The following is a 23,448-nucleotide window of genomic DNA, read 5'->3' as shown; positions in this document are numbered from 1 at the left end:
ATTAACTTTGTTTCTCATCATTGAATGTTTGTACTGAGATGATTGGTGTTATTTGCCGCTCAAAACCCCACAGCATGGAGCCAACATTTTTACCGGCCGTCATTGGCAATCTGCTTCTGAGATCTCCTGTCATATTATTCGTGTGTTTTATAATTTCACTTAATGGATTGTCCAGTATTGGCTTCGAAAAGCCTGTGAGGATATCCTCTTTAGGTGGTTGAAGTTTAAGCGGGATGCTGGACTTAATGTTAGATTGGCCAGATACGTATTCATTCGATTGTTTTTGGTTTTGCGTATGCGTGCTACTTCTATTTTAAAGCAATGCGGGCAGTGAAGCATGATTAGCATGGCATATTCGATGGGATTTACAAAAGGCGAACTTTGGAAAGGGAAGTGGCCGGGTTGCCTAGTAACTATGAAACTATGAACGCCTGTCAGATCAGATGCTGAAGAATTTAGTTTGCCATTAATAAAGTGACATTGATATAAGTACAAATTCTGTTGCAGAGGGCTTTGAAATAAAGCCTTCTGAATATGTGCCAATTTGAAATTAGTTCAGCATAATTAGAAACCGAATCTCGTCGAACGCCAAAAGCATGGTTCAAGCTATGTCATCGTGGTACGCTTGGTGGCGGTACGTTTAGATCTGGTTTCGGGTCAAAACCAGATCCAAACCATATCAAATTTTTTTAAAAAAAACATAAAAAGGAAAACCGAAAACCCCAACCTCAGATCGCTCGTCTTCTCCTTCTCCCTCTCAGCTTCTCGAGTTTCTTCGTTTGGTGACGGACGACCGTTGGACGGCGACGGACGGTGAGATTCTTGTCAGTTTCCATTTGTTTGATAATCCTGATGTTCTCACTATTTGGTAATCTGAAGAACGAAAAATGGCCGTAGGGTTCTTAACTTCAGAAATCTTGAAGACGTATACTTGTTAGTTCTGATTTGTGTGAACCAACGGAGCTTGTAAACGGCACGGTGACTGTTAAACATTGTTGTGTGGCTCATCCATCTGCCAAGTGCTGCTTTTAGATTAGGAAAACCTGAGAAAAAACTAAAACCTAGCAGAAGGAAAACTTCTTTGTTGGTTCTCCTTCTTTATTGTGCAACAGCAAGTTATTGTTTATTTTTTTGCAGATACATATTGAACATCCATTTCGTATAGGTGTTTCTTTTGTTTTGTTCTGTTTTGTTTTTTAAGAGTAATCTTGTTTGCTTGTATTTTCTTATTTTCATAGGTTTACAATTTGTTTTCTTCAAAATTTACAATTTTTTTAATTAAAAAATAATATTATTACCGTACCGTTGTATCAAGATTTACAAAACCGTCGAACCCGTACCCGTACTCATACCCGTTTTCTGTTTTCTCGTACCCGTACCTCGGTGACATAGAGTTCAAGTGTACGTCGCTAGTGTAGGTCTGTTTACCATGAACTAAAGCCTAAATCAGCTTGCCACGACAAGAACGAGCATAGCCTCGGATTAGTCCAGCCTACTGCACCAACTTGAGACCTGCCAATGTGCTGCAGTGTGAGGGAGATTTTCGGAAAAGGACAAGATATAATTAACAATGTAACAGCATGTTAAGAAGGTGGGCCTTCCAATAAAAAGTCCAAAGTATGCTTAGGTAAGAGTAATACCTAACCTTTTATTTTAATATTGCTCTTAGTCTTGTGAATGTCGTCAACTTTGGACCAACTGTTTTGTATTCACTTCACCTGCTTCTGCTGCATAGAAATTGCGAAACTCTGAAGCTCATAGTTTCCTTGTCACGGAGATTCACAAAGCAACAAATAGGGGCCGGAAGAGCCGACTGTCATGAGTCGACTAACCGTCGAAGCAGACAAAGCGAGAACTCTGGATAGTCCCACCTAGAAGGCCAGTTTGGCGTGACTGGTACTGCGGCCATGTATTGGTGAAGGTCATTTCTTGGACAAGCAGTTCATCGAGTCAAACGTGTGACACCACGTCGACTTCGCCACATGCATCTTCCTCAAATACAGAATATATCGTATATATGATTCCTATTCCTATGTATCAATTTGCCGTGCATGACTTTACTACGATCATCAATATTGATATCCTCAAATTAGCTACACCTAAAAGATGTTTTGGATCTGACAGCGCCGTACCAAATCTTGTTCTTAAGTGGAGCAGTCAGTATTACTTGCCAAATGAAAACAAAAAACAAAAAGGGGAGGCTGCGGTCAATATTCCTATAAAACAAAAGAAAATTAAACAGCTAGCCGCCATTGTTGTCAACTCGATCGTAAAGAAGAAGGCTACCAAGTTCAGAGGGCCCGTGAGACATGGAAGCAACCACCCCCAGGGCCCCCAACTGCTGTGAATACTTTTCCAAAATTGATTACATCAACATCAAAGACTCCTTAACTGCACAATTTCTGGTAGGTTTCTTCCGGGCTCAACCTTAAGTGAGGTCACTCCCAGATTAGATGTTGACCCCGTGTTTCTTTCTGGGTAGATGGGCACAAAAACCGTTAGCGGTTTAAGTCTAACTGACGAGCATGCAACTGTCAGTGACTAGGGTTGCTCCTAGAGTCTCGATAGATGACGTACAGAGAAAAATGTCTCCGTCCTCTCCGGCCTTCCGGACATTTTCTGTTGCAAATTGTGCCGATCTTGCCGTTTATGGTGTTGTCACTGGGAGTTCTACTGTATCGGATTTCTTTTCGTCAGAGAATGTTGTCTGAGTGTCCGATCTCATCGTCGCCTTCGATTGAGTTGAAGATCTTAAGCCCACTTCCTGAATTATATAACAAAGACGCATGCCGATAGAGCACTGGTGAATTCTTGACCTTCAACTTGATGATCTTAACCCCACCTTCAACGGACGGAGCGCTACAGCGATAGGATTTTTTTTTTTTTTTTCTTGAAAAGAAGATATTCGTAGTGAAATAGAAAACGATTGATAGAAAAATAGATATTTCAAATTTAAGAATACATAAAAATAGAGTTAAAAATTATGAAGTAATAAGATCACGAAACTATTTAAAATTATGCTAATGTGGATGGTGAGCATTTTTAACTAGTTGCATTTTGGAAATGGCATGCTTCTGTTGGAATTCTATTGCTTTCTAATTTATGGTAAAATCACAATATATTTGAAAAGAACTGCCGATTTCCCCTGTCATATAGGGTTACTGATATTAATCTGAAAGCAATCTGAAATTTTTATTTCTAAATATGTGTGTGTGTGTGTGTGTGTGAGCCCACTTTGAAGCCTGAGTTTAATTACTGATTATTAGTTCAGAGTTTTGAAAAGTGTTTAAGCACTCAATGATCACCTCACACCCACTAAATTATGTCTCCTTTGACCTGCATCTCGCATGCTCACAGGCACTGCGTACGTCCGATCTCAAATCTCACACTAATGACAAACATAACAACGGCATATATAAAATTACCACCAATCTCAGACTTCACCATCTTAAAGTACTGCAATCTGTAGCTGTGGATCTCTCTCTCTCTCTCTCTCTTTCTCAGAGTATCCTGTGATCTGCTTAGTTCGTCTCGATCATGATTGTAGTTGCATCATGGCCATTGTAGAAAACAAAGAAAAGGGCTTTCTAAAGAAAGGAAACGACAAAGTTTAAAGTAGGAAAGCTGACAGTGCAGGGTTCAAAGGATCAGAGGCCCGAGAAAATATATTAGATTGAAAGTGGTCGTGGACAGCAAGTTTTGTGAATGAATTTCCTTTCTACTTTCGATAGCAATGATGGGAATATAGAAAGTAGTGTTAAAAAAGAGTAGGTCCAACCTATTCCTCGTCACCACCCTCTCATCCTAAACCCAACAACAAACAAAAGAGTGAAAAATTCCCCGAGTCAAATGCTTTATAAAACTCCACAGCTGCTCTATCTTTACTTCGTTAACAGTTGGACAGCCCGCCTGCTTCTTGCTTTTTTCTCTCTTAAATTTATGACATTTTCATGATGTCATCCAGTGCACTAGGTCACCTACAACTGGATACACATGGAATGATGATCTCATGTTTTCATATTTGTGAGTCATGAGAAGTCATGGGAGGCTCTCTGCTGCATGCATTTCTTTACTTTCTCTTTTTACTCATGTCTTCAAAGGGAAAATGATAGTACATAAACAAAGGGAAAGGTGATGAAGATGAGGATGGCAAGAGGACAAATGACTCAAACCTCACATATGTAGCTTTAGCGTTTACCAAGAATAGGGAAAGGGAAGAAGTGAGTGTTGCAAGAGGACAAAATCACCAAAACCTATCACTGCTTTTAGGGTTACAAACAGTGTGGGTGCACCCCCACTTTTCACTGCAACAAGTCAACTGTCCATGTAAAACCCATTAACTTTCAGAGTGTGTACAGCATAAGTCTGGACATGAGAACCAAAATTCAAATTGGAGGCATGATGGTCTCTGGAGAGCTAGGGTTTAAGTCAACTTTAGTGGGAGCAGAGTTGAATTTCAACTTTGTTGACTGCTTAGGATTTGCTTTCTTCAGTACATAACATAAAAAGAAAAAGAAAATGTTCTTTTAATTTCTTTGTTTGGAGAACCTGGGCAGTGTCAGACTGAACCCAACAAGTTATTGGGTTCAGTAAATAGTTGATCAACAAAAACTTAGATTTGGTTGGCTTGAGATAGTTATGAACCGGCAAATGGTGAACGAATCTTTAAACAGAAAGAATAGAATAGCTGATAAATCAACAATTCAAGTGAAAGCGAAAGCGGACTGGCCGCAGCAAAATTGTGTCATGCGTTCGAGAAACTTCCATTGGAACAGATTCTTGAAAAAGAGAGAGACTATGCCACGATATCATTTGGACATGAGATAAAAAAAAAAAAAAACCATTAACTTTGATGATAAACTAGAAAGGGTTCCATTTTTAATGTGCAACCTTTCATCTAAAACCTAAAAGTTGAGACCTAACTAGTAGATTTAAGTGCTAGTATATGTCTCTTAGCGGCGCCCCTATAATTAATTATTTTCTCTCTCTCTCTCTTTCTTACACACACACACAAATATGCTGCGTGTATGCGCGTGAAGCCTTGAAACAGTTGCCAGTGAAAGATTAAAGATAGAAATAGATGGCCGCGCGCGCTGCTGTGTTTTCCTGAATGTTTTGCAGAGAAAAGGGTGGTTGACTCCCGTCCACTGCCACCTTCCATCTTGCAATATGTGTCACGATATTATGGCGCTACTTGCACGCTTATTCTGTGGCCATCACATTAATTTTAGGGGTTGATACTATATAAGATCGGGCAGCGTCGAGTAGTAGTACCAGTTGCCACTGTACATTACTTTTAATCAGAATCTCTACAGAGCTTCATTTTCCTGCTAACCAACAACTGAAAGGTGAATGCATGCAAGCGGTGAACGAAACCCTTATAGCAGATCGGATTTGGGACCAGAAAATTTTGAATCGTGTTCAAAAGTTCTCTTCTTTTTCTTTTTCTTTTCGTTCAACGGCAAACGGAGACTATATGTAATTCCTCGATGGCAGGAAGAGGCACCAACAGCATTAGCTGAGAGGTGTGGCGTCGAGGGAAGTCAAATTTTTGCGTCTCGTCCGCCACTGCCCACCCACTATCCCAACACATTAGAAAGGGCAAGATTATATATATATATATATATATATATATATATATATATATATATATATATATATATATATAGATAGATAGATAGAGAGAGAGAGAGAATCCTTCGAATTCTTCGTTTCAAGCTTGTGCCGAGAAATCTCAAGGAACCAGGTGGTGTGTTTGCTCAGGGCGGATGCTCAGAAGATTTCTCATCTTATATACATATATAAATGTATAGAATAAAATTTATATTTTATACTAGATTAAATCAATATTAGTCCACCAACTTGGAGAACAGAGAGTCGCAGAAACACATCCACACATTTAATTTCCACAAACATTCTTTTCCACTCATATTATAAATTTAGACATGGATCTAGCCTCATCTACAGTGCCAGATTTTTCTAAAAAGGTTTGACGCTCGTGGCCGTGGAGGAGGTGCGTGCACGCACAGACACACACCTTAAATCGAAGTTGGTCCCCTGGTTATGGGGGTCCCATGGTCTTCCATTAATGGGGATGACGACAGGGGCATGAAAGGAGGGGTCATGCCGTAAAGCTAGCGATGTTGTTAGACTTTGAGTAAGAAGACGGAACTTGACCTAATTGTGGTGACTCAACCAAGCGGCGCGCCATTGCTGAATTCTCCATGCTATTCTGCCTCATAGTGTGCACAGATGTGTTGCATTTTCACATGAATCAACCGACCAAGCAGCTTCCTGTGTATTCCTCCCTGTATCATACTCTCCACCTTCTGTAGCCTTTTGTTAGAAAAACTTCCTTTTCAGAAACGATCATTTCGTGCTTTATGCCAAGAAAAGAAGCCAACATTTTAATTTCTAGATGCTCTTCGCTTTCTCCTTCAAATTTCCAAACACCCGAATTTGATCATGTTATATGTACATAAGATGTGTAATTACTCAGAATTTCCGATGAACATGTTTGGGATACACTTGTGCTGACATATTAATTAGGGCCTTGAAATTAATGTTTTTTGCTCGGTTTGTGAGGTACACCTTTCATTCTCAAAAAAGGAAGGACATCGCTATCAATTCATTCCATTGAGAAAGTTCCTGATTTTGAAATAAAAGACAGTAGTGCTGAAGGTTAGGCGAAGGACAGTGACAAAAATAAGATACATATCCAATACTTTTACAAAAACGAGCGCACGTAATTATCTTAGTTGAAGCAGACACTCTACGCTCATACTCGGCTTGTTTATCTATAAGAAGAAAACCTATCCTCGCCAATCACTTTCTTAACGAGCCATCAGCCCTGAACGAACGCTGGGTGAGCTGAACTGAGCCAAGCAACAGTCTCTCTCTCTCCTTCTCTCTCTCGCTTATACAGAAGAGGAAAAGAATGCGTATACAAATTTATTTCTTCCATGTGTAAAGTGAAAAGAGCACTGGCACATTACTAGACTTCCTCCGATCGATTTCCGGCAAAAGATCACGTCAAATCTTGCGTAATAGACTAGACGATGACCCGTAACAGACACCACTAAAACCTTTGCCGGCAGGCGGTGACCACTCTTTCTTCAAAAAGTGAACTCCAGTTTCTGGCTAGTGTGTGTCGTAATACTTCATGAGTAAATTGCAAAACAGCTGCTCCTATTTTCTATGTTTTGCTAAGAGCCTGCACTACTGCTTCGTATCAACTTCAGACTTATTTGTGTCGATCAACGAGATGAAGACCTACGTCGGCCATTAAGCACAGTCCACATTCTAAGGGCAACCCAAATTATTTTAACTACAAAGTTGGCAGAGTTCCATGAATTCCCAATAATTCACCAAGCTATATATCTATCATTTACTGCAAAACTTTAATCCTCAAGCATTCATGATAGCTCTGAAACGCATGAACGAAAAGCAAACTCCATTCTCTGTCTCCCTGTCGTGTGTGTGTGTGTGTGTGTGTGTCTATATGTATGTATATCTATTAGTTAGTTAGTGGAGGTGATATTTTATGCTAATAAAAAGATGGAATTGTTGTACCTAAAAATGTAGACGCAAGTTGTACCCGACGATCCTCTATGGCCAGAAATGTTTGAGCATAGACTGTCTGCTAAAGATCGGATACTGAATCATGTTTTCCAAAGGAAAAGCGTGACCTTCCCATTATGAATCTTTGACACTCAGATTGAATTGGTCGATCCTGATCCTGATCGACGCATGATTGTTGTAGTTCACCTTTTCCCTTGTCCAGGCAGTTGGCATCAATTAGATAGAATCATAGGTGCATGGTAAGATTCGTTCAGATAAAAATATAGATGATATAAACATCTTATATGTTGTATGCAATATGGTGCATTCGATAGAAAGCCGAACTTAAAAAGCCAATAAAAAGGAAGAAAGATGTATTTGACTGCCTGAAGAAACATATATATAAGTCAAGCTTTAAATCATGTAAGTAAATACTGTCTATAAGACCAGACTTGATCAGGATACTATACAAATTGCAGTAATGAAGTCCCACAAAGATTTAAGGACGAAGCCAATTAAGGATGATCAAATCCATCCAAGTCAAGATCACCATTATGGTCGTCATAGCTCTCCACGATCATTGTCAAGAAGACATCATATGCATCATAACAGTAAAAAGGTGAAGCTACTTAAAAGATAAGATGGTAGAAATAATATGTCTAACTCATGATCATGGTCAAGCCTGCAGATAAAATAGCAGCCATGGGAAAAGAAGTAATTCGAATCACATTTCAAGGGAAAAGAGAAAGAAAATGGGTTTTTTTTTTTTTTTTTTTTTTTTGAGTCGGGTGCAGTCGACGTCTCAAGAAGCAAAACCAAAACCAAAGGGCGTGCAGATGTCCCCCCACCCGCAAAACATGCCACGATCTGTTCAAAATATTTGTGTGCCGGCCACACCCTCTGCCATTGAACGTGTGCTCTTCTTTTGCAGTCAAGCAACGCCATCAACATGCCCGTTGAAATCAAGCGTCTCACATCTACCCACCCACTCAGGGGTGTCCAGTCCGGATCGATCTCCGGTGGGATAGCCAGACCCGGATCCAGGGTACATGGAACTTGGTAGGTTCGAGCCCACTTGTTCGAGGGGCTAGCCGGTAGGCGAGCCAAACCTAGCCGTCCTCTCGTCAACGGATCGACGCCTCTCTTTCCGGCCGTCGCTCTCAGCCTTTGACCCGACGGCAGGTGGGGGGGGGGGAAAGGGGAGCACGCGCGCATGCAACTAAGGGCCCCACGTTGACCCCATTAACCAAACCTGTGGCTCACAATCATTGACGTCAGCACACCGGTTCTTTCCCGGCCCCCGAGAACGCCGTTCCGGCGTTTGAGACGGACAGGGGAATTGAGGAAGAGGAATGATTCGGGGAGGGAATTCCGGGGGAACATGTTTTCTTGTTTTCTTCGCCGTCGGACGCCTGTTCCGACTCATCATCATGATGCTTCTTCCCCTTTTTTAGCTCTCCATGCCGGCCGATACGTGCTCGTCTCACGGTGAAAGAAATTGCCGTCGACTCGTACCTCCAAATTCGATACGGTTTGCCACCGATCCGGTTTAATTAGAATCTGCCTAATCCTCCACGTGAGGGATGACTCGGTTCATTGATTAAACTGGCGAAGGGAGTTGTGGAATTCTATTGAATGTTCCGTAATGCGCGCCAGAGCATGGAGAAAGGAAAAGGCAACCAAACCAAACAAAAGACCATGCGGCCCTAATTTTTCAATCAGTTTTGGCCCACTGGTCCTAATTCGGTCAATGCAAAAGCTGGTTGCAACTTAAGTCAACGCATGTAATTCCAAGTGAACTTGAAAAAACAGAATCATCATTAACCACGGTTAAATTGAGAACCTTAACTATAGTTATCACACCACAATAACTAACCACGATGATTTGTGTAAGCAGTTGCTCACACCAGTATGTTAAAAAAAATTTATTTTTAAATAAACATCATTAAACATTTATCTTATATATATATATATATATATATAAGTGCCCCACCTGATATGAGTATTTATAAACGAGTGTTTCTTTAACCAATTTTTCTAACTTCGCCACTGTAATGTAACCAGAGATATAAATGGCTCGAATCTAGTAAGCATTCAATGTTAGTTACCCTTGGGTTTACTTTTAATATTCCTCCAGTCGCGGGTGGGTTTAAGTGACAATTGTATGCACAGGTTAAGGTTAAAGTAGCCTTAAACTTGGGAGACAATGAAAAAGGTGAGGGCCTTTGTTTGCTCTAGCACACAACTCCTTAGAGAGTAGAGAGAAAGAGGCAGATAAAAAGAGAAGAGAAACCCACTTTATCAAAAAATATATATATATGAGAGCAAAGTAAAGAATATAAGCTAGATGAGTTTAACTATAATTGAAAAAAAAAAAAACACTAAAAAACAAAAACTGTAATTGGTTTCATAAAAAATGATGCTTACGTCTGAAATACTTGCTATCTTGTCCTTTGTTATGCGGTAAAACTTTAGCTGTTGAAATCTTAAACCGGAAACGATAACCGAAAGAAAAAGATAATTCGTTTAATCTAAACAGTGGGTGGTAGTCGCATCACCTGAATTTAGAAGCAGCTTCTTCTTTTTTGACTACTTAAACAGCTCAAGCAAGCGCAACCACAACTTTTCGTTAAACAAACTTTGCGGATCACATTTAAGGTATTTGATCAACAATATATATATATATATATATAAAGTAGCTTTTATTTTCTTATTCTCATTATATGATAATCAAAGAAGAGTATTAATCCCCAACTAATGACAAAAAGGAATCCGGGTGCTAAAAAAAACGATAAAGAGGGAGCATATCAAATAAATACAAGATGCATCCAATTGTCGCAATCAAGTCAAACCATCCACAATATTGTAATCAATTCTTTCATTATTCCCGCAGGAGAGAGAGAGAGAGAGAGAGAGAGAGAGAAAAGAAAAAGGAGGAATTTGGTGACGGTGATGTGGCGTTCCGGATAAAAACACTTGCGGAAGAAAAGAATGCCGCACGATGAAAAAAATGGGAATATAATAAAAAGTTAAAAGAAATTTCTTTTGAACAAAAATAAATAAAATATTTGTACTGCTTTGACGACAAGCCGGAGAGAATTTCCATTTTTAAAGCTTTCTTCAACTTTCTGTGTCTCTTTTGACAATAATGACAACGGGGACTTCGAAAAGTTGCGCAAATTCGAAAGTATTTACGACAACCTGGTCAGACTTACGAAAGTATTCGGAGCGGTAGCCAGTTTTCGGTAAATATAAGGAAGATTAGGCGGCTATCTGTTAATTACTTTAGTATGAGTGAGGGTGAAGGAAGAAGAAGAAGGGCGATGACTTGATGATGGTTGAGGTTGAACCAGGGTGCCGGTTGCTTGTTCACCGTACGATTGGCTCTTCCCGATTATATATAGGACCACGCGTCGGATCCTTTTTCGTTAGGACTTGTGTATTAGAATTCTAAAGAAGAAGGAAGGAAGAAGAAGAAGAAGAAGTGGAGGCGGTGACCATGGCGGACGATCTCCAGGGTGGAGTCTGCAGCGGCAATTGGTGGGCTAGAAGTGGCGGCGGGTTCGGTGGCACGTCGTCTTCTCTGTGCGCGGCCACGGCGCCTATGCCTGAGCTGGGCAACAGCTTTCGCTGGCCATCCGAGATCACAGAGGTGAAGGCAAGGTCCGGCGAGGAGTCGGTCGACAACCACTCGAACTCGGTCTCCAGCGGCGGCTCCATGGTCTTTCAAGAGGCCAGTAAGCAGGATTCAGGCGGCGTGCTCATAGATTCGCCCTTGCAGCTCGCCGGCTTCGATCTCTCGCCGTCTATGGCACCGGACTGGGGCCACGCTTTGATGTGAGTGTTCACATCACCGGAACCATAGTGTTCTGTCGTCTGAATTTTTGTTTCGTTCCTTTTCTCTAATATAACTCTTCTAGTTGAATATGCAGGGCGGGTGCAAGCGCTAATAAAGTTCTTCTTATGTGGTTAACGAAAAAAACAATTTAAGAATTACGTGAGATCTGAAAAATTGGGATCCATATATTAAAGACGTAAGCTGATCTATCTTCATATCCAAAACAACGAACTTGACATGATGCTCGAAAACTATTTCTCACAAAGAAAATTCCATTTTTGACGTTAGTGTAAGTCAGTCACGTTTCAGTTGGAGATCGACAGTATTTGAATCTCTGTGAGGGGAGAAACACAGAACCTTTTCTTGGCACAGTATGCCCTGATTTTGAATGAAGAACTCGTTTGCTAAAGTGCCATAGATGGTGGTGTTGGAATTTTAATCATCAAGATCATTGTTCTTAATTAATGTTTATTTGTCCACGTACAGTTTAGTTTCCAATGGGCGACGTTGAGAGATCATATGCTTATTCACAATCTGAAGTCATTAATGGATGGTAATTGCAGAGCAAGGGGTTGCACTTTCCTTTTTCCTTTTTACCTTCCATTTCTGATGGGATTTACCGAGAATAATGAACAAACCATGCATAGATTTTGCTTGGCGAAGCTTACATGATTAGATGACGACTCTTGAAGCCGAAAAATCCTTTACCAATGGCATCCTAATTATCATAAAGTTGTGCTTTCGACTGTTTGTATACCTTTGTCTTTGCTTAAACTTTAAGGACCTCATCATGTGGTAGAAGTTTTAACAAATTGCTGAAGCTATGATGGGCATTTTGCACTGCGAATTATCTCTGGTCCTGTTACTGACAGCATGGGCTAATATACACACACATATATATGCAGTCGTGGTGGTGGAAGAGCAGAGGGCAGCGTGCATACCATGCTTCAAGAGGAAGACCTGAACTCTCTGCCAATTTTCCGGCGAGAACAATCAATGAGTTCCGGTCACTTTCATAAGGATTGGGCTTGTGGGACAGATTCAAACATCAACGTAATGAAGCAGATGCAACAAAACGGCTTCTTTGGACTTGAACAACGCCTGAATTCTCGCGACTCCTCCATCTCTGGCAGGGGTACTAATGTTTCGATGAATAACTTCAGCAGCTATGGATGCCCTTCAGCCATGCTGCAAGGGTTGCTTGATCAAGAGGCTCATTTGATAAACATGCCCACCATGAACTGCCGTTTGAATTCACAGTCATTACCTGCTGATGAATTTTCTCCTTCTTGGCCTAAGTTCCCCCAGTTTCTCAAACCAGTATCATCTTCCTCGTCCTCATCACCTCATAAACATCACCCAAGTAGCCAATTGCAGTTCCAAAATAGCGCTCCATTCTGGAATGCAACGGCGACCATGGCAGCAGATATTCGGCCAACCCTATATGCTTCCCCAACCCCACAATTTCTCAGCCCAGCGTTTGAAGATAAGCCAAGTATCCATGATATCATCTCCAAGGTAAGAAAACAGGAACATAGATTGCCACCAATTATTTACTTTTCATTGAGTTGGTTAATATTTATCTTTGTTAACCTCAAAGATACGGCCGTAATTTGGTAGAGAAAACTTGTGAATTGTTATTAGCTAGCTAGGCTGATGTCAGCTAGACATCACGACTTGGAATCTGCCATGGTTGTGCATTCCTTACCAGAGGCCAAAACTTGGTGGCTCCATGATAATTGATAGGCATGGGGATCCTAACTTTTTATGTCATTGAACTCCTTAGAGGGACAAATTTTTATGGAGATGTTCGGAACAAAGAAACTATTAAATATCTTGACTTCTGTTCTTCCAGAGGAATGCCGAAGAAATTCGCGACGTGAGCTCTCCTGATATGAAGAAAAGTAGCAGTACAGAATCATTTAAAAGGCCTCGAATTGAGACCCCAACTCCGTTGCCGGCATTCAAGGTAAAGGAACAGTTACACAACATAAAGAAGAACCATCTTTTCTTTTCCTGCATGTGTCTCTGTATAAAATCATGGCATTCTCTTTTCTCTCCACAGGTTCGGAAAGAAAAACTAAGTGACAGAGTTACTGCGCTGCAGCAGTTAGTTTCACCTTTCGGGAAGGTGATTTGCCTCCCATCTTTCTCTCGGAATACAATTGATTTTGGTTCCTTTTTCTTTTCTTCCCTTTTCTTCTTCTTTTGCTTTCTTGTTCATGAATATGCAAAAAGCGTTTACCTTTTCTGAATTCCCAATCTTTTTTCTTTTCCTCAGACTGATACGGCATCAGTCCTTCAAGAAGCAATTCAGTACATCAAATTCCTCCATGAACAAGTTAATGTAAGTGTAACTTCTGCCCCACAAGCTATGACGGAAAGTGGCATTTTACAGTGCTTGATTATCCAAAATAGAAAAAGAAAAAGTTGCACCTATGGCAGAAGATCGGCAAAACCCGTGCCTTTAATGCTTGAAATAATTTTTGCAGGTGCTTAGCAATCCATATATGAAAAGTGGAGCGCAGATGCATCAGCATCACCAGGTGATCATCTTTAACGCCTTTACAACTCCTCTACCTTGTTTTCACTTCAAATAGGGTGCAGTTCTGGCAGCAATTGCACATCGATTGTTCACCGACATTGCACCGCACGGAATTATTTGGAACCTTTTAAGACGGTCAAGAGTTCAATTCTCCTGGCGTGTCTGTGTTGGCATAATCTGCTAAAAGTCTGTCTAACTCGACTGGTTTGCCTTAACAAGATTAAGAATATATATATATATATAATTTATTAGTTTGTTTGTTTATTTATTAAATTAAATGTTGAGATCATGGAGCAGATTTTAATCTTTGCCTGTTAAAGTTGTCATATTTAAGGGATTCAAGCCAATAAAGCAGTTGAGCTTGGCCTATTGAAGTAGGATTTCTGTCCAAAATTTCCTTGTGCTTGAGCGCAGCTCGAACCGCAGATGGCTAACAAGCTCAGTCCGGCTAGCTAAGACAAGCTTCGCCGTTTAACTCGAGCACACACAAGGAGGGTTCTGATCACTCTCCTTATGCAACTCCAAGTTTCTGATAAGAGACTGGTGAGTGCTCGCCAACCACCGGCCATGGCTTGATTGCATGGGGATGAAATTTATTGTCTATGCTATCGTAGTTAGACTCGTCTCAAACCGGCTTGTTATATGGATCACTTCTCAGGTGGATACTAATATATAATTTCCTATTGTCACTTTACTGCAGAACTCGGACAAATTAAAAGACCATGAACGTCCCAAACAAGATCTAAGGAGTAGAGGACTCTGCCTTGTCCCTATCTCTAGTACGTTCCCCAGCGAGGCTACAGCAGATTTCTGGACGCCAACATTTGGAGTGAATTACAGATAGGGGAAGAAAAGGCCAAGAACTTGGAGGAACAAATTCTCATCAGGTTCGGGCTTCAAACTACAGCAAGTTGTGAAGCAAAAGAATAGAGTGAATACTAAAAATGAAAGAAAAAGAAGGACAGGATGAAAAGTAAAGAAAGGAAAAGCGAGAGATAAAAGGAAAAAGGAAGAAGAAAAGATTGAAGTCGAGGAGAAGGGTGACTGTGGCCTTTGGTGGAAAAAGCAAAGAGAAAAAAAGGGAGGTGACAGTTCAGAGACGGTCCACGTTGGGACAGCTACAGAAGAAAAGATGGAAGAACGGCCAAGATTTCAGGGCCGTTGAAGAGAATTTCTGTGTGTAGTAATTCTGATTAAAAGAACTGGAAAAAAAAATAGTGATAATAAAGTTGTGTAAGTTCATTTTGTTTATGGCTTTTTCTTTAGTATATTTGGAGGGGCGCGGCTGCATTTTGCAGGAAAGGAGGGATGTGTCTTCTGATGAATCTAAAGAAAACAGGAAGAAAGTATTCTTTTCTGTAGAAGAAGAAGAAATAACAAAAAGAAATGATTGAGTTCCGGAATTGGGGACTGTTGATCTCGCTTAATCTGCGAGAGGATCTAACTTTTGTTAATTTACATGTTGACATGAGGTAGTGGAAGTTACAGGATACCCCACTGTCTGCTCTTTTCTGGTGTACCCATTATTCGGAGAGAGAGGTTCTGATTTTGGAATTGTCTTGCGATGTCATTCATATCGATGTGATGGAAAAGAAACCATCCATCCGAAAGCTCCTCTCGTTCTCTCTCTCTCTCTCTCTTTGTGTGTGAGAGAATATATAAACAGCCATCCTTGTAAACGGAGAGAAAGTAAGAGTTGTATTATAGTAATCGAAGGCTGATCTCTGTGGGAATATTAGGTTTGATGCTATACTTCTTAAAGACACTAAACCACATCTGTTCAATATATACCAACTTGCACCATTCGTCCATTTTCTTTTCTTGAGTGAGTGTGAGTGTGTGTATAAGAGATGGCCGACGTTATGGGAAGATAAAACAATAAAACAAAAGTGGGAGACACCGATTTTACAAAATTCTGCAAAAGAAGGAAACAAAACATAAAAGTACAAAGGGGGAAGAGAGAGAGAGACGGAGAGATATGGAATATATGGTAGTTTTGAACAATAATTCTGGGAGCTTTACAAGCAGCTTCCACAATATTCTCATGCGTAATCAATGATTTATTTATCTTACAAGCCATTGTACGTCTGGAAACACTATTTTTTAGATAGTTTTTTGAATCAGTGGCTATGATTTTGCGGAAGTAGCCAAGTAGGGAATGACAATAAATAAATTCAAGGACTGAAAGGACGTTTATCACATTCATAAAGTTATGAATAAACAACTCAAATATTTAAAGAGGAACAGAAGTTCACATTTTTTTTTGCTGGCGCCAAGAGGAAAAGAAAAGATAGAAGGTAACATAGACATGTTCAATGTGATCAAGAAATTTGCTTGTGAAAAAGAAATGTAAGAATATATATATATTACAAGATACAACGACGCAAGACCCATTAATGGAACGTTGAAGCCAAAAGCACCAGTGGCTGAGGATCTACAGGAAGCCCATACATCGTTGGGCAATTGCCTTCGTAGCTAGCTTATCAAAGGAAATCGATACGTCCCGAAAAGAAAAGCATCATTCTTCGCCATTCAGAGAGCCCACCAAAAGCTGAAAGGCCAGATACGCCAGAAACTCTTCCATTTGTTAGGTCTAAGATTACTAAAATTGGAGGAGGCCCATGACAATAAAATCACAAGTTATACCTCTGTTCACAGTTCATTTATAACAATATCCTTGTAAGAAGTCTAATCAATTACTAATTATCTCATGCCCACCTGTTTGACTGATATAATCATAATCTCCTCCCTGTACATCTGATGGTTATTCATGATGCGGATCTTAACCGTGTCAAACAAACAATATTGAGTTTCAGGCCATATCAGATCTTATACTTCAAATTTGCAGCGGAAGGAATGACGAATCTTTGATGCATGGCTCGACGGAAACGAGTTCTTCACAGATCGAGAATACTCAGTTTCCACAACCCAATCGCACGATAACGCAAAGGCAGGCAACCCACTCGAATGGGATAAACTAGAATATGTTCTTCCTCATCAGTTTCCGTTCTGTTCATTCCTAATTGTTTCTCTCGTTCACCCAGCACGCAGATCTGGACCCTGCCCATCATGGATATATCCAGATTTGAAAATTCAAGACCTCATCTTCCAAACCTGCCACTAAAAGGTGAAAAGTTTGTGGCGTTCCTTTTAAAAGCGTATTTGGTGATGTGATCACTAAGTCGTTCCATGAATATGTTCCAACAAGTGAATACTTATGGAATATTGGGTTAACACAGTGTTCCTGTTACCAAAAACCCTCTAGTTATGCCGCAAAAAACTGACTCTTACAAGTCAAGTTCCTTCCTGAAACATAGATGGAGGAGCAAAGCTTCTTTTCTAGAACAACAATTTGTGCGCCTGCTGCTTGCTTGTTGGAAGCCTCAACTTTGTAGACTATCATGGATTTGGACCCTATTATGCAATGAGGGTCGAGCTAGTATCATGGACTTTGGAGTCGGGCCTCCAGCCCATAGTTTATACAACTTCAGATGATTATTATCTGGGTGGAAGAGTTCCAGATCCAACACCGATTCAACCTGAAGTTGTAACTGCCAACATACTTATGCGTGCTGAATTGGGATTTGGTTTTAAACTTTCAAATCAACACCAATTAAAGGAGAATCGGTCACATCAATGATCAATTCAGGTAAGCAGTGGATCTGAACTGGGTCAGGCCAGAACATAACATTTTCAGTGTCCTTTGTGGTAATTCGGCAATGGTTACAAATTGTAAATGCTCTATAAACTTGCCCTACAAAAATGAAGCAGATTCATGAAACACTGTAACGTAGTGTTCTGTGACTCTATCCTAATTAATTTCTTGGAGAGATTTATTTAACAGTAACAATTTGTTACTGTTGGCAAATGACTCTTTAGTGGAAGGCCACGAAGAGAGAAATAAAATTCAAGGATGAGTTGGGAGACTATACATGTGCTGGAGCATCAACCGATTAGACCAGATGCTGTCCAGCTCCGCCCTGAAAGGCAGCGGTCCCGCCACCATCTTCCACTGCTGACCATGCAAGCTTATTGCCAACGTCTCGCCCAGCAACCAGAAAGATCAGTCTCATCACCTCCTCCACCTTTTCCCCCTGCATAGAACTAGGAATAAATGGTCAGATTTGATCTGGTTGAGTCCAGTAGTTTAATGGATTTGACTTAGTAGGACTATTAATCCGATTCAGATTCAGATTTAAACACCAAATCTGAATTGCATAACCGAGTTCAGATCCGATTAGCACGTATCTGATGGTTACCTTCTTTATCGGACTCCAGTTGGATATCATACGCAGATTAGGATTTAGAGATATGAAACTGGATGCTGGAACTTAGTTAAGACCTTTCGCGTTTATGGAGACCAAGAGCTCAAAACATTTTATGCGTGCATTAGAATGACGTGTGTATATATATATATATATATGCACATCATACATGTGAAAGAAAGAGTTGATTTCGTTCCCAAATTGAATATAGTTGAAACTTTACTTAATTAGTTCCGAAGGCACATCCATCCCTCTCCTACGCACTTCCATTCAGATGGGGATCATGTTTAGTGTTGTCTATTCTAATTGAAAGAACTCATACGATTAGGTGCAGTATTTTGCCTTGTTCCTTGCTTACTTTTACGGGATAGATTCGGACAAGAATTACCAGTGGACTTCGTGGGGAAAAAGAAACTCTCAAGTACATACCAAACAGCAGAAGAAGCTTGCACAAACTTATTGTTCTGCACAAAGCAAGGAAATGACATGGCTTCCATTAGGAATCGACTTTACTGCAGTGTGTAACTCTGAAAAACACCTTTGAAAGTACATTTGGCAGAATCTGCAACCGAGGATCAGCGAGGTAGACAATTCAGAATGATGCTTGATCGAAAAGACTAATTATCACTATGGCATCAATGCTTAAGAATTCAAGGTATTTTGATAACGAAAGTGCTTAATTCCAGTTGGGAAGGGTACCAATTGACAAGAGAGGCTCATTATTAGTGTACATGGTCATGAAAAGATTATTATTATTCAAAGAAGAGAGAACTTTGTCAATCCGACCTTGTCCATGCAGGATTCTTTGAAAACAGCAAGTTTGATAGTGACAATTCATTTAAATTGGCGCAAATAGATGCTTGATTCTCATGCTAATCTCTTCAATTATAATTAAAGTGTAAATCGGCATATGTTCATACTGTTCGGAACATGATTGGGTCAGAGAATTAGTTCACTTTTGTAGTATGGTACTGGCGATATTGCTTCACAGAAGCTTTGTTTTGACCAATCAAGATCTTACGCTTAAAGGTCACTTCTTCCGCCAACTTCACTTCACTTCTATAGTGCAGACAGGGCATAAAGAAAATGATTTTAATGTGCATAGATTCTCAGTTCAAAGAAAAAATAAAAAGATGGCTTTAAATGTTCCCAAAGAAGACTTTGGTAAAGAACCTTGTTCCCTGGAGATCTTTGATTGTGAGATTCTACATATATATATATATATATATATATATAGAAAGTATGGATGAAACTTTTTGCTCCTGCATACTCTGCAACCTCAACAAAAACAAACAGACTCGACTCAAAATATACAAAAGCAGAAAACTAAAGAATAAAGACAGCAAATTTTTTATGTGCTCGAATGTTATCAATGATTGGCAAGAGGGGGGGTGCTCGACACATCCACAGTAAATGTATGTTTACCGTTGTTTGAAAAACGAGATGTCGTAGACTTACATCATGGGAGATAAATTTTATAATACATATCCAAGTTGAATCAATGACTAGGCCGGGTTAAGTCATAAGTTTTATATTGTCTCTCTTTTTCAATCGTCCGTCCATTAATTTCTAGTTGGACGTCCTGATCTCATGAACACAAACAAAAGAAAAAAATTTCACCCACTAGAATTTACTGCACTTTAAACGTAAATTGTGTTCTTATGCTTTCCAAATTTCAGTTCAACGTCCAATATATGATTATCCATTACCCTTACCAACCCATTGGGGAAGAAGGCCTGACTTAATAAACAGGACAGTAACATTTTGCGACAGATCGATGTGCCAGACTTAATTCTGTCAACGGTCCAAGTGAGAACACGATATCGCCTAAGAAATGTCGACGTTTTGTTTTCCACGTTGATAACAACGGCGTTTTTCTTCCACTCCGTCAACCCCACCCTCGGATTGTTGCACCTCAATCGCACATCCCCTTGAATCCCATCATCAGGATTGAAGGCTGTTTACCGTCATAATTTTAAATTTTGTGCAATTTCATTAATATAAAAAATTAATAATATGATTTAATCCCTTCTTTTATTCTATATTGGAACATAATAACACGTTTTAAAAGCACGTTAACTATTTTTTTTTTATTATTATCACCCTTTCTATCCTTGGGTTGTTTTGAGAATTTGAGTGAGGTTTGGTATACCCATCAACTTGGGTACTGCAATTTCATCGTTCGCAGCGGTTTCTCAGCTCTAACCAGTCCGATCAACTATGCTACATATATCCAACCCAAAAAAGTAAAAGGGTAAATGAAAGTATATTTGTGCTCAAACAGGGTACATAATTTAAATAATTTTTGATAAATTTGTATTAACGCAAACTAAAGATTTTTAAAGCACTTTATTTGAAATTCCATTTACAAAAAAAAAAAAAAAAACTTATTCTTTTAAATATAGATGATATTTATGAGTAGGTGAGCAACGTCAAACCCATCTATGAGTAAGATTAGGTGATCAACGTCAAACCCACAAGCGCATACTTTTTGTTGTTTCCTTCTTAACACAAAGTATACAAGTTAAAATATGTGCTTGGGTTGGCGGTCTTCATATCGGTCGGACCATTTAATTAGCATTCTCATCCCCTTTGCTATAAAGCTTTGACAGCAAAATGGGTTGTGAACATTAAATTCGGTCATTGACAATATGGTCAAACCAAATTGGAACCACTTGCGTGACGCTGATCGAGTCCTGTTTTACTGGGCCCCGGTTCTTTGACCGAACGAGGCAAAGTCAACCAGAAAGATAAAACTGCAACTTCTTTCTTGCCCCATGGTTGTGACTTAGCATTGGACTGTCAATTCCTTTGAGTTTCATTCTTGCGATCGTGGGTTTTTATTTTCTTAAATCATTTTAAAACGTTTTGTCAATTTCCCCCTTTCTGTATTAGACAAACTAAGGAGATGGGATTATAGTTCGAACATCCAATCCGGACCCTGAAAACTGAACAGCATATCCAGATCTGGATCAGGGTACGATCCCTACAATGATCTTTTTTAGATGATGAATTTGCACGGATGCAAGCATTGATATTGCATTTACATCGAATTCTTCTTCTGGGGTTGTGATCTGATTCGTGTCCCAAGTTAATATCTGGAGTAAAAAACTGCTTTTAACCTGCTCGTTGCCTCATCCGTTACGTCACGCTCCAGAAAAAGATGTCATCTCAACCGACTAGATCCTTGCGTGCTAACCAAGAATTTTCCGATTTCATGGCAAGTTCCAGAGGACCCCAAATCCGGTCAGAATTAGGGGCCATTTGGAGGTCGGTGATCAGGAATATTAATGTTGTTAGCATATTTGACTCATCAAAATGTTCATATAATCTGATTCTTATTCAGATTGGTATGAATAAAAAGTATTTGTATCATATGTGAATCAAGATTTTAAATTCACTATGGAATGCTATTTGAATTTTGTCTTTTAAATTCATAGCCGAATCCGGATCCACTTTCAAACATGCAGCCGAATCCAAGCTGGATTATGAGTTATGCTCTGGTAAGAACTAAGAACTGACTTTCAAAATATGGAGGTACTGACGTTCTTTGAGCAAAACGTGGAAGGTATCAATCAAATTGAAGACATGAAGATGGACGAGTTAAAGTATGCCTGAGCTTTATCCATGGCGCTGCCATTACGGATGAGGCGGAGTTAGATAAGCAAGAAGGGTCGGTAGTGGGTCAAAACCAACCTTTGATTGGCAAACAAGTAGGCGTTTACGAGGCCAAACAGAGAAACTTCACAGGAAAAAGGTGAAGCGGCGGAAGAAATCGTCAACACGGAATTCTAGAGGCACACCCACCACCACCACCGACTCTCTCTCCTCACATTCTGTAACTTGGCTGGCAATCCTTCGTTCATCCTTCCATTCTTTCCCTATATTATGGCCTCGCGCCCTTCCCCACTTTGCCTCTGTCCCATCCCGCCGGAATCAATCCATCTCTCTCTGTTTTTGAAGTTTTGGTTCAAACGATCGCTGCCCACATGGAGGAGAGCTGCTTCGAGGATCTGCTGCCGGTGATGGGGGAGAAGTTGGGGGCGGAAGGGCTGATGGAGGAGCTGTGCAATGGGTTCAGGCTTCTGATGGATCCGCAGAAGGGGCTGATCACGCCGGACAGCCTGAGGAGGAACGCCGCGGCGGCGCTAGGGATGAAAGGGATGACGGACGAAGAAGCCGTGCAGATGGTGAGGGAAGGAGACCTGGACGGCGACGGCTCGCTCAACCAGATGGAGTTCTGCGTCCTCATGGTCAGGCTCAGCCCCGAGCTGATGAGAAGATCGTGGACATTGGTCGAGGAGTCTTTAACCGAAGAGCTTGTAGATTTCATGCAATGACTAATTTCATGCAATGACTAATGTCTCTTTCCCTCTCTGGCGCTCATTAGTACTATTCTCTTTTTTTTTTTAGCATACACAAACCGTTTCTGAGTACCCAATTTTCGTGAGATCTACAGTCTCCATTGAACTGCCTTCTTTAGATCGACACCGGAAAAGCCATTCCACGGCAGCACACCGGCCACTTTTGTCAGCACCCATTCCACCGAAATTTCGACACGATCTAATCAGTCATGAGACTAATCAATTATTTGTACATCAGATTTACTAACGGCTGACGCATTATGCTTGAATGTCTAATTAACAGACGGCAGCTTGAAATACAATGATCGTCATATTTCCATTTTTTTGATAAGAGGAACTGCCATTCAGGAAGCGTTTTGATTGCTTTTGATTTGAGGTTTAAGACTTTCAGATCGATCTTAAATCAAGGTCTGCAAGTGTTTCCTAAGAGTTCGGCGCACTTGGGTAGGTCAGTGACTGCTAGATGGCCGGTCACTGGTTTAAATCTTTTAGGCGCCGGTCTCTTCCTCCTGCCATGCATGATATGACCCTTAGGTTTTACATTGCTGGACGAACGATTAAGTTATTTCCCTAAAAAAAATCATAAAGTTCAAGATTGACTTAAGATCTTTAGTTTCACCACTCATGGATTTTAGTTGGATTCATCACCACATAAATCATATTAGATTTATGAATCAAAAGTTGAAGTATTCAAAAACTCCATTACTTTGGTTTGGCATCACATTAATGATTATGCACATCGAACGACTAGCATTACGCCTTGTCAATGTAAAACGCCACCAATATCACACACTCGGTGGAACAAACTGACCAGCCAAATACCAAACCCACCTTGTCTCGATTCCGTTAACAATAGCAACCATTCACCTATGCCTG

At 40.2% G+C, this 23,448-nt stretch overlaps 2 protein-coding genes across 2 annotated transcripts; both read left to right on the top strand.

Annotated features, from left to right (window-relative positions):
- The first annotated feature begins 10,980 nt into the window (after positions 1–10,980).
- LOC116246451 (transcription factor bHLH123-like) lies at positions 10,981–15,346 on the top strand. Its single transcript, XM_031618338.2, has 7 exons — positions 10,981–11,397; positions 12,304–12,916; positions 13,254–13,367; positions 13,464–13,529; positions 13,680–13,745; positions 13,891–13,944; positions 14,644–15,346. The coding sequence occupies exons 1-7, from the start codon at positions 11,060–11,062 to the stop codon at positions 14,785–14,787; spliced, it is 1,395 nt and encodes a 464-aa protein (XP_031474198.1). The 5' UTR covers positions 10,981–11,059; the 3' UTR covers positions 14,788–15,346.
- A 6,595-nt stretch (positions 15,347–21,941) lies between these two features.
- Positions 21,942–22,583, top strand: LOC116267038 (calcium-binding protein KIC-like). The gene has a single exon (XM_031648589.2). It carries the CDS (start codon positions 22,198–22,200, stop codon positions 22,546–22,548), a length of 351 nt encoding a protein of 116 aa, XP_031504449.1. The 5' UTR covers positions 21,942–22,197; the 3' UTR covers positions 22,549–22,583.
- The last annotated feature ends 865 nt before the right edge of the window (positions 22,584–23,448 follow it).

The sequence above is a fragment of the Nymphaea colorata genome, chromosome 1 (genome assembly GCF_008831285.2).
Source record: "Nymphaea colorata isolate Beijing-Zhang1983 chromosome 1, ASM883128v2, whole genome shotgun sequence".
Classification (NCBI taxonomy): domain Eukaryota; kingdom Viridiplantae; phylum Streptophyta; class Magnoliopsida; order Nymphaeales; family Nymphaeaceae; genus Nymphaea; species Nymphaea colorata.
Note: the sequence above shows the minus strand (reverse complement) of the source record. Positions and strands in the feature narration are given on the sequence as shown.